At 39.2% G+C, this 11,411-nt stretch overlaps 1 protein-coding gene across 1 annotated transcript in view; it reads right to left on the reverse strand.

The window, feature by feature from the left end:
- IFT81 (intraflagellar transport 81) overlaps positions 1–10,445 on the reverse strand; it is a 90,842-nt gene extending 80,397 nt beyond the window's left edge. The window contains exons 1-5 of the mRNA XM_061141944.1: positions 10,274–10,445; positions 4,958–5,122; positions 4,325–4,428; positions 3,623–3,803; positions 1,179–1,268 (exon numbers count right to left, since the gene is read on the reverse strand). Coding sequence (XP_060997927.1) covers positions 1,179–1,268; positions 3,623–3,803; positions 4,325–4,428; positions 4,958–5,101 — 519 coding nt within the window. The 5' untranslated portion in view covers positions 5,102–5,122; positions 10,274–10,445. The remainder of the gene's footprint in view (positions 1–1,178; positions 1,269–3,622; positions 3,804–4,324; positions 4,429–4,957; positions 5,123–10,273) is intronic.
- Positions 10,446–11,411: the final 966 nt, after the last annotated feature.

Consider the following 11,411-nt stretch of genomic DNA (forward strand, 5'->3'; position numbering starts at 1 on the left):
CCCTCACAGAGTTTAAAATGTCTGGGAAGACAGACACTAAAATAATCGTAAGTACAATGAGTGTTATAAAACAAAAAGAACTGGGGTGAATTAATCTATCTAGAGAATCAGGGAAGGGCCTCCCTGAGGAAGCAACTTCCAATGATTCTTGTTTGAGAAGATAAAGATGTTATTTCTAAAAATATAAAATTCAAGAAAGCGAGAATTAGCAATTTTTTAAAGAAAGAATTTATATGTCTGGTGAGAGTACAAAAATATTTTTTGGAGAACACTAAATAACATGCATCAAGAAAGACATAAAAGTCCTCAAATGCTTTCTACTTCTAGAAATTTATTCTAAGGAAATAATCACAGATAGCCCAAAATAAATTTATGTAGAAGATGATCATAGTATTATCTATAATAGCAAAATATGAAAACAAAACACCAAAACTGTAAAACTATCCGTACCATAGAATACTATTTACTCACTGAAAATCACATTGTAGAAAGATAACAATGGGAATATATTCACAATGCAATGATTAAAAAAACAAGATACAAATAATTACGTATAGTGTGATCCCAAATATACACACACACACACATACACAAAATCTGAAAGGATATAGTGCAACAAATGTTAACAATTAGATTTCTTTCCTTCTATTTTTCTTTCTTCTATAACATAGACTTTATATATGTGTGTGTGTGTGTGTGTGTGTGTGTATACACATATATATTAGATAAAGACCCAAACATAATTACTTTCAATCCATGGTAGTGATCTATATGGGCTTCCCTGGTGGCTCAGTGGTAAAGAATCTGCCTGCCAATGCAGGAGACTTGGGTTTGATCTATGGCTTGGAAAGATCCCCAGGAAGAGCACATGGCAATCCACTCCAGTATTCTTGCTTGGGAAATCTCATGGACAGAGGAGTCTGGTAGGCTCTGGTCCATGGGGTTGCAAAAAAGTTGGACATGGCTTAGTGACTGAACAACGACAAAGTGCTCTATATATCAATAGCACATAAGAATTAACTATGAGTTAACCCTGGCCTCATTAATGTCTTTGGTAAAGAATCAGCAAAGGTCCTACAAAAGAAAATTTGCCATTTGCTATCATTAGTTTCTATAGTCTTAAGACATTCTGAATTTAATTCAAATCCCCACCAAAATCATTATTGTTTTTTCTTTACCCTTCTTATTTCTGCTGTAGAAAATCCAGATGTCTTGAGCTGCTCACATTCTTTATGCAAAGTTTTAAAGGCTTCCATCAAATCTTCATACTAGAAGAACAAGTTAAAAAATTATAAACTAATGACGAGATCCAGTAGGTTTCCTTAATCAGGTCATCTATTAACTTATAGTCATTATTTAATCAGTATAGAACAGCATTAAAATATATCCTTAAACATTCATACAGGACACAAAAATGTTGGTGTATATAATCTGGCCTCTAAAGACTTCCCTGATTACTTTCCTAACCAACACTCCATATGCTAGCTATGTTGATCTTCTTTAAATTCCTGGTATAGTCCACCTTCACTTTACACACCCTATTCCATCCACCTTCACTTTACACACCCTATTCTGTCTGAGAACACTCTATGACTCCCTCATTCCTTTCCTGGATAACTTACTCATCCTTCAGATCTCAGCGTCCCCAAAGCAGCCTTCTCTAGCCCTGTATCTATTCTATATGAGTACCATGATATCAGAGTAAATATCATATAAACGTATAACTGCTAGCTACTTATCTGTCTCCACCTTTGGACACTGAGAGTCAGGAGGACAAGAATCATATTACTTGTGGAGGCTTCTCTATCCCTAGGGCCTAGAATAGTACTTAACCAATACAGGTGTTCAATAAAAAAGCAGTTAAAGGAATAAAAAAAGTCACAACTCTCACCCCAACATTTTTTAAAATAGGTTTTTTTTGTGGATAATGACAGAAAATTAATATTTTTTTCTTGACATATATTCTGCAAGTCTATAAATCAATCATTCTAAAACTCTTCATTTAGAAAGACAATGTGAATTTTTTATTAGGTTCTCCACTAAAAGACTGGCTAAACATGTAAATCATTTCACACATACACTTCAAACATGCTTCAAGAACAAATATGTCTTTAGTATTATTAATTCTTCCATTAATAATTAGTTGGGTATGTTTGATAAAAACTATTAATAAGCTTCCTTCAGAGGAATTAGTTTCTATCAAATTTATTGATAGGGGAGGGGAGGGAGGAGGAAATAGTTCACGTGTACACTCTCTATTGCTCACATTGCGTAAAGCCTTCAAAGGTAGGGGCTGCAATGGTGCTGTGCCTTCTCAAGGCATCTACTGTATTATTTGACATGATTATTTGCATAAACCTTTCAACCCTTGAAATGTCTTAAGAGATCAATACTGACTCTATTTTGAGTGACTGTCATGGCTACCCAAAATGACAAAATATATGGATAAAAAACATTTAGTAGATTGTTTCAATTCAACCCAAATTTTGAGCCCATACCGTACAGAAGCAACCCTACAAAATCCTAGAGGAAAACAAAGATGGCTAAGACATGATACTGTCCTTAGAGATCTCATAAATCTACTGGGAGAGACAGATTGACAAACTTTTAAAATTCACAACAAACTGGCACAAATTGGTCTAAAGACCCACTATAAAACAAAAGTACAAATGCTAGAGAGAAGCAAATTTTTTCTTTTAAATCAAACTTCTTTGCAATCTTAAGCCTAAATTCTCTAATTTCCATAGTCTATTTCCATAGAGTGGTTTTGACAGTCTTCAATCAGCAACATGCTTTGAAATCCCAGGACCAGGAGCCAGACCAGCCAAAATCCTGTATAGTTAAGAGCTTTGATATCTTAAGGCCAGAAACCCAATATTACACCAAAACTCTGGTGAAGAAAGTACACTGAAATTGCAAATTCCTGGTTCTTTCTCTACCTTCTGCCTGATTAGGACATCCTTTGAGATCATAAGCCTGGCTTCTTTGCCTACACACAATTTTTGAAGGTGCTCACAAGTCCCAATCCACCTGGTATAGTGCCAATTTATACCTTTTGCTCTAGTGTAATTATTATGATAACCACCCTCCTCTCTAATTTGGATGACAAATTATATAGTCACCTAACTAATTAATTAACAAAGTATTCTGCAGTTCCAAGCCCAGGATCCTATCTACCCACAATTCTTTTTTAAAAAAATCCACATGTATTTATTCATTTAAGGACATTTATAAATTTTAGTTAAACTTTTGAGGTAATGGCAGATTCAGTTGTAAGCAACAGTACAAAGAAAGTCCACATACCCTTTATTGAACCCTCATCTTCATGGTACTGAGTCAAAAAGCTCATTTAACTATGCACAATTCCTAAGTAGTAAATTATTCTAAAATCCTAATTTCAGGATTTTTTCTATCCACATACTCTATCACCAAAAAGGTACTGGTGTTCAGAAGTCAATATTTTCATAGAGTGATTACAGATTAAAATTATTGATAACAATTTATCCTTTTGGTTCCAATGGAAATACAGAAACAGCAAATAAACTAAAGTGAGATTAACATATATTTGAAACCTTGAAACCCATTATATATAGCTTAAAAATACCATTTATATATTGTATACCTGTTTATTGGTATCAGCCACGGTTTCATCCTGGAGAAACTCACTTGGTACCTCAAGTTTTATTAAAAAACGAGCTAAATATGCTCTTTTCTTCAGTTCATTAGTTCTCTGAAGAAGCCAGTGGAGCACTGGGTAAAGTACAGGTTTACTTCCAATCACCAGACCCTGACGAAAGGTACTCCTATAAAAAGAAAATACACACACACACACACACACACACACACACACACACACAGAGGCTTATAAGTAAACCTTGAAAAAAGTTAACGTTTGCTCAAATCCAATTTACAAAAACCAAGGCTATTCTAAAGTAAGTCTGCACGTTGACAATAATCATAAAATTAGGCCCTTAATACATCACTGGAATACATGAGGAGGTTGTTTTGGAACCATTAACTGGTCAGTCCTAATACTTCACTTCACTGACTGGACAGGCTTAAATTGTAGCTTTTGTATAGGATGGCAGATAAATGATAAAATAGAAACATGGATTTGCCTGACTTTTTTGATTAAGAGAAAGAACTGACTCACTTAAGACTCCTACATGAAAAAATAACATTAAAAAATCAAGATTATTTTGAAATTCAGTGATTTTGTGAGGCCACTGACTTAGGGAAAACAAGTATTGCCAGAAAGACTGACTATGAAGGTTTGGATATTAAAGTACAGCTCTAAGAAAGCAACACTTGATCAGATTCTTACATGTCTGTAGCATTTCCTGGAGGTTTGTATTTAAGGATACCAAGAAGGCTCAACATCCTTCTGGCTGTTTGCTCTGGCATCTCCTCTCTGATATCAACATCTTGCTAACAAATAAAGAAATTGAAAAAATGTTATTATTACAAATATAACAAAGTACAATATTGAAACTCACTGTCAAAATTGTTCTGCTAGAGCGTTAACAGTCACAATGGTCTCTTCATAAAACGGATTAAGTATGGAGTCTTCCAGATTCCAACGGAGGGTACATACAAGCTAGATCAGGATTCATACTAAGAATGCCAAGCTTAAAAAAGTCTCCAGTGGAAAAGACCAGTGTATAAGAGACATGAGCTAACTTGCAACACAATAAAACCTTTTGTAAAAGCGTTTTCATTCCAGGACCAAATTTATTTATGTTTGGAAATGCACAAATAATTTCTAAGTAAGGTACAAGGAGGTAATTTAATTTTTGAGCTAGTAGAGAAATCTTAAAGATCATCTACTATCACTTCATAGGAATGGAAAACTAGGCCCAGAGAGGTTAAATAATTTGCCCCAAAGTCACAGATATTTAGTGGCAGAAACTTGCTTTTTTGCCACCCTTTTCATCACAGAGAAAAAGAAAACTCTTACCTTTGGGTCAATCTCAGCCAGAACATCATTGAGAACTTGTAATAGTTGCATTGGCTCCAGGGAATCAAATGTGATTAAATTATAGTTCTTCCTAAAAGGTTCCTTATTGAGATTGTCCACGATGAATTTGATTTGATCACTCATAATTGGGTCTTATAATTTAAACTAAAGAGTAAAAATACAGGAAAAAAAATTCCTCAATATTGGAAACAAAAATTCTGTATTAACAAAATACAGACACCAGAAGGTCAGTATTAAGTTCACAGGAAGTAGGCATGGAATGTATTCTACATTGAATACAAAATGCTGTGAAAAGAGTTATTTTGTTGAAAGAAAGAGTATGCAGACTTTATTAGGAATGCTACAGTACCTATTGATAATATTCAACAACATGTTTTTGTATATGCATCTGATAGCAATCATCTGAATTAACATGGACAAGTGAATATAAAACCCACCCACATTAACATTTCTTCCATTCAGCTCCACAATTTCTACCCAGGGGTAAAACTTAGCCTGTAGACATGCTTCAATTTTTTTTTTAATTAGAAGCCCACATTAATCCAAGTTTCCAAATTCTCTGGATAATCAGATCTGGGAACCCTGGACCCACTAGGTATATGGCCACAACCAACTGAAGCTGGGTGAGTGAGTGAAAGTCACTCAGTTATGTCCAACTCTGCAACGCCATGGACTATATAGTCCATGGAATTCTTCAGGCCAGAATCAAACCCAGGTCTCCCGCATTGCAGGTGGATTCTTTACCAGCTGAGCCACAAGGGAAGCTAGGTAGAGGTTGCAAACTTCAGCCTTAGGTATGCATTCTTTGAGCTTCCCAGGTAGCTCAGTGGTAAAGAATCCACCTGCCAATGCAAGAGATGTGGGTTCAACCGGGTCGGGAAAATCCCCTGGAGAAGGAAATGGCTACCCACTCCAGTATTCTTGCCTGGGAAATCCCATGGACAGAGGAGCCTAGAGGGCTATGGTCCATGGGGTCATGAAAGAGTCAGACATGACTTAGGGACAAAACAATATGTGCTCTTTGGTTTTGTTTTGGTTTCCTCCACCAAGCACTCTTCACCCATTGATGTTCTTGGCATGGCCTGTAGGCCTCAACTCAGCCACCCTTGAGTAACTCAGACCTTCACTTTCTTGGCCTTCAACTGTTCATCTCTGCTTCTCCCATTCCAAATCATTTTGTAGGCTTCTCATTGTCTACACAATAAAGTCCAAACTTCTTGGGTTTTGAGACCCCCATAACATCTAGCACAATTTGTGCGCTAAGTCACTTCAAGACCATCCCCAAGAAAAAGAAATGCAAAAAGGCAAAATGGTTGTCTGAGGAGGCCTTACAAATAGCTGAGAAAAGAAGAGAAGCTAAAGGCAAAGGAGAAAAGGAAAGATATACCCATTTGAATGCAGAGTTTCAAAGAATAGCAAGGAGAGAGAAGAAAGCCTTCCTCAGTGATCAATGCAAAGAAATAGAGGAAAACAATAGAATGGGAAAAACCAGAGATCTCTTCAAGAAAATTAAAGATACCAAGGGAACACTTCATGCAAACATGGGCAAAAAAAAGGACAGAAATGATACAGACCTAACAGAAGCAGAAGATATTAAGAAGAGGTGGCAAGAATACACAGAAGAACTATACAAAAAAGATCTTCATGATCCAGATAACCATGATGGTGTGATCACTCACCTAGAGCCAGACATCCTGGAATGCAAAGTCAAGTGGGCCCTAGGAAGCATCACTACGAACAAACCTAGAGGAAGTGATGGAATTCCAGTTGAGCTATTTCAAATCCTAAAAGATGATTCTGTGACAGTGCTGCACTCAATATGCCAGCAAATTTGAAAAAAAAATATGCCAGCAGTGGCCACAGGACTGGAAAAGGTCAGTTTTCAGTCCAATCCCAAAGAAAGGCAATGCCAAAGAATGTTCAAACTACTGCACAATTGCTCTTATCTCACGCGCTAGCAAAGTAATACTCAAAATTCTCCAAGCGAAGCTTCAACAGTACATGAACCGGGAACTTCCAGAGGTTCAAACTGGGTTTAAAAAAGGCAGAGGAACCAGAGAGCAAATTGCCAGCATCCTCTGGATCACGGAAAAAGCGAGAGAATTATAGAAAAACATCTAATTCTGCTTTATTGACTATGCCAAAGCCTTTGACTGTGTGGATCACAACAAACTGGAAAATTCTTAAAGAGATAGGAATACTAGACTACCTTACCTGCCTCCTGAGAAATCTGTATGCAGGTCAAGAAGCAACAGTTAGAACTGGACATGGAACAACAGACTGACTCCAAATCAGGAAAGGAGTATGTCAAGGCTGTATACTGTCACCTGCTTATTTAACTTATATGTAGAGTACATCATGCAAAATGCCAGGCTGGGTGAAGCACAAACTGGAATCAAGATTGTTGGGAGAAATATCAATAACCTCAGATATGCAGATGACACCACCCTTATGGCAGAAAGTGAAGAAGAACTAAAGAGCCTCTGGATGAAAGCGAAAGAGGAGAGTGAAAAAGCTGGCTTGAAACTCAACATTCAGAAAAGTAAGGTCATGGCATCCAGTTCCATCACTTCATGGCAAACAGATGGGGAAACAATGGAAACAGTGAGAGACTATTTTTGGGGGGCTCCAAAATCCTTGCAGATGGTGACTGCAGCCATGAAATTAAAAGATGCTTGCTCCTTGGAAGAAAAGCTATGACCAACCTAGACAGCATATTAAAAAGCAGAGACATTACTTTGCCAACAAAGGTCCATCTAGTCAAAGCTATGGTTTTTCCAGCAGTCAAGTATGGATGTGAGAGCTGGACTATAAAGAAAGTTTAGTGCCAAATAACTGATGCTTTTGAACTGTGGTGTTGGAGAAGACTCTTGAGAGTCCCCTGGACTGCAAGGAGATAAAATCAGTTAATCCTAAAGAAAATCAGTTAATCCTAAAGGAAATCAGTCCTGAATATTCATTGGAAGGACTGATGCTGAAGCTGAAACTGCAATACTTGGGCCACCTGATGTAAAGAACTGAATCACTGGGAAAGATCCTGATGCTGGGAAAGATCAAAGGCAGGAGGAGAAGGGGATAACAGAAGATGAGATGGTTGGATGGCATCACTGACTTGATGGACATGAGTTTGAACAAGCTCTGGGAGTTTGTGATGAACAGGGAAGCCTGGCGTGCTGTGATCCATGGGGTCGCAGAGTTGGGCACAACTGAGCAACTGAACTGAACTGACTGAAATCACTTCAGTTGTGTCCAACTCTTTGTGACCCTATAGACTGTAGCCCACCAGGGTCCTCCATCCATGGAATTCTCCAGGCAAGAATACTGGAGTGGGTTGCCATGCCTTCCTCTGATTCTCCTGACCCAGAGATCAAAACTACATCTCTTTCTTCTCCAGCACTGACAGGCAGGTTCTTTACCACTAGCGCCACCTGGGAAGCCCAAGCTCAATTTAGCATTCCTCAGTTTTGTTTCCAAATTGTTACCTTACATCCTTTCAAACTTCAGCTGACTAAAATAAGCAATACTCTCTACATAGTTTTTCCATCTTTGCCTTCATATGATGCTGTTTCCATCATGTTGCCTTCAACATGATGCTGTTTTTTCTGCCTAGGGCTGTTTTCCCTTTCCCCTATCTCCAGAGGTGCAAAACCTTACCATTTTTCAAGCCCTGTTCAAGCCCAGGCAAGAACACTGGAGTGGGTTGCCATTTTCTTCTCCAGGGGATCTTCCCAACCCAGAGATCAAATTCAAGTCTCCTGCATTGGCAGATGGATTCTTTACCTCTGAGCCACCAGGAAGCCCACCTGAGGACATATCTGTGCCTAATTCTATCTTTGAATATCGCATATAAAACAGCGACTTCTTCCAATAGAATGAATTTGTTCACAGGCCCAAGGCCAGAAAATAAGCATAAGCCTAAACAAGGTGGCAGTGAGGAAGATTATAACTTTTTAAAATTGATTATCTGATTATTTAATGGCTGAAACAGCTTAACCATGGCTCCTAGTGTTTCTTGCATGCAGACATCATGTGTTTAGTATGGGGAAAAGTGGTAGAAATTTGCAGACAGGCAGTTTTTTTAGAGTAGCAGTTTTAAAAAATGAATTTAACAGTGAACTTCCAAAAAAAAGAAATAAGGAAAAAAATATTTCAGGGTTCCCTAATAGTTTTTAACCATGAAATGAAGAGATGCTAATTTTACTTAAGACATGCAACAGTTGGAGTTGCATGCATCTTGCTCTGAAACAGATTTTTTAAATTGGGTAGGTAGAGTTGGATACTTAGAAAACATCAAAATGTAAAAGTATTATCATTTTCTCATAATTATGATAAAATTATGAGTAAATGATTATATTATTTTTGAAAAATAAGCCAAAACATAGTAAGAAAAAGATAACCAATGTGGTTTAAAATTTTAAGGTTTCCTTTAAGCTATAAAAGGAAAATCTTTAGATAAATAAAAATCCACACTGGAGATGCAAATTTTCCACTGTGTAAAGTATATTAAGTAAAAGTTCACGTCACAACCTTCACATACGGATATACTCAATTTTTCATTCTTTAGAAAATATTTATATGTAAAAATTGTATGTATATAAAACATAACATATACACACACATATTCTTTTTTTCCCTTCCAAAGCCCAAAATACTAGGATAAACGCATAAAACGTTACTAGGAGAGGAAAAGAAACCAGTTGATTTTCACTCCTAGCTGCCCACCAGCTTTCAGATGGTCACCCGCTAAGGACGAAGATGTACTGAATAGGTAGGTTGTCTATGCCCAGTGGGTTCTCCGCTCTAAAATTAGCAAAAGCAATTACTCTCCCTGTTCCAGCGGAAAGTCGCCTCACTAATTCACAAGCACTCACCCACATAAGAACCCGAGGGGGTGGGGGAGAATTAAAACCAGGACAGGCGTTTATCTGGCACAACTCGGAACAGAAGCGGCGCTATCCGGGTCCCAGGCTGGCACAAGCCTCCTAAGATTCCCCAAAATAGTTCCCCCGCCGCTTCCCGCCCCTGGGGCTCGGGAGAGGGGACAGAGGACCCCACGTCTGACCCAGGCACCTCGCGAGGGCTGCTCTGGGCTCCCCTACGGTTCATCTTGTTGGGGAGCCGCCTGGATCATTGCGAGGCCCCACGGGAACTGACCCCCGAAGTGGGGGGTTTAACTGCTGCGACCCCTCCCTCCACTCTCGAGGTGCCGCACTGGGAAGCGGAAGGGGAGGGGGAGGGAGTTCTCTTCTATTCCGGGGTTCAGGGGAGTTTCCGACCGCGACTTGGCGACGTTACCTCAAATTCTCCTCACGAAACCACTTTACCCCACACGAGGCATCCAGGCTCTAGTGGGTTCCTAGAGACGAACTCCTTGGCAACGGTTGCTAGGCCGTGGACACGTCACTTCCGGAGGGATGGGTTGGCGCGTTTCCGCGAGGCCCCTGGCGGGCGCGCGCAGTGAAACCAAGGCTCTGGATACGAAAGGCGGAGATTGTGGGCCCACGTTCAAATTGGTTCGCAGGTTCTGAGCCACTGCAGACAGCCTAGAGAATTGGGGGTTGTTACGGTGGCAATAAACTTACGTAAATGTCCTCCAGTTTGCAGTTTACGAAATACTCTTTTCATTATTATTATGTTGTTTAGTCCGTAAGTCTTGCGGACTCTGCAACTCTATGGACTGGACACTATGGACTGCGACGCTATGGACAGGCTCTGTCCATGGCATTTCCCAGACAAGAATCCTGGAGTGGGTTGCCATCGCCTTCTCCAGAGTATCTTCCCGACCCAGGGATCGAACCAACGTCTGTCTCCTCATGGGCAGGCAGGGTCTTTATTCCTGAAGCATCAGGGAAGCCCCTCTTCATTATTAACACATTTTAAATTCCTGTGCCCTTTCCCTCGTTCCTCCTTCCCTCTTTCCTGCCTTCCCTCCTGCCTTCCCCAAACATCTGGTGATGACTTCCCTGAGGCAGGGCCAACAGGATTTGGGTTGAGGAAGCATTTGGCCTGGGCTTCAAATTTAGGTTTTTGACATAAATATCTCCGAATTGGGTTATACATGGAATAATTGTAGAGTCTCCGGTGGGATTAACAAAAGATACATTCATCATAGAGATTTCTACTTCTTTGTCACATTATTGGGCCACATAACCTGTACTGGGAATTAATTTTTTTCTTCCAAAATTTCTTTAATATGGAGAGAGACAAAAAAAAAAAAAAGTAAATGGCCTAAGGCTCTTTGGTTTCTGAGAGCCTATTTTTAGGCGCCTGCAAAAATGAATAAAGTCCTCCTTACCTTTCCAAGGAGGTCACATTCTATGAGACAGGCAAGAGGAGATCTTAGTGCTCAGATCACAGAGGAGGCCAGGAAGTCTACAGAAGCAGACAGAACCCTAGGATTTTATTAACTGGTGTTAGGAGAGAACTTAGTTGG

This window comes from Dama dama, chromosome 5, assembly GCF_033118175.1.
Source record: "Dama dama isolate Ldn47 chromosome 5, ASM3311817v1, whole genome shotgun sequence".
NCBI classification, from domain to species: domain Eukaryota; kingdom Metazoa; phylum Chordata; class Mammalia; order Artiodactyla; family Cervidae; genus Dama; species Dama dama.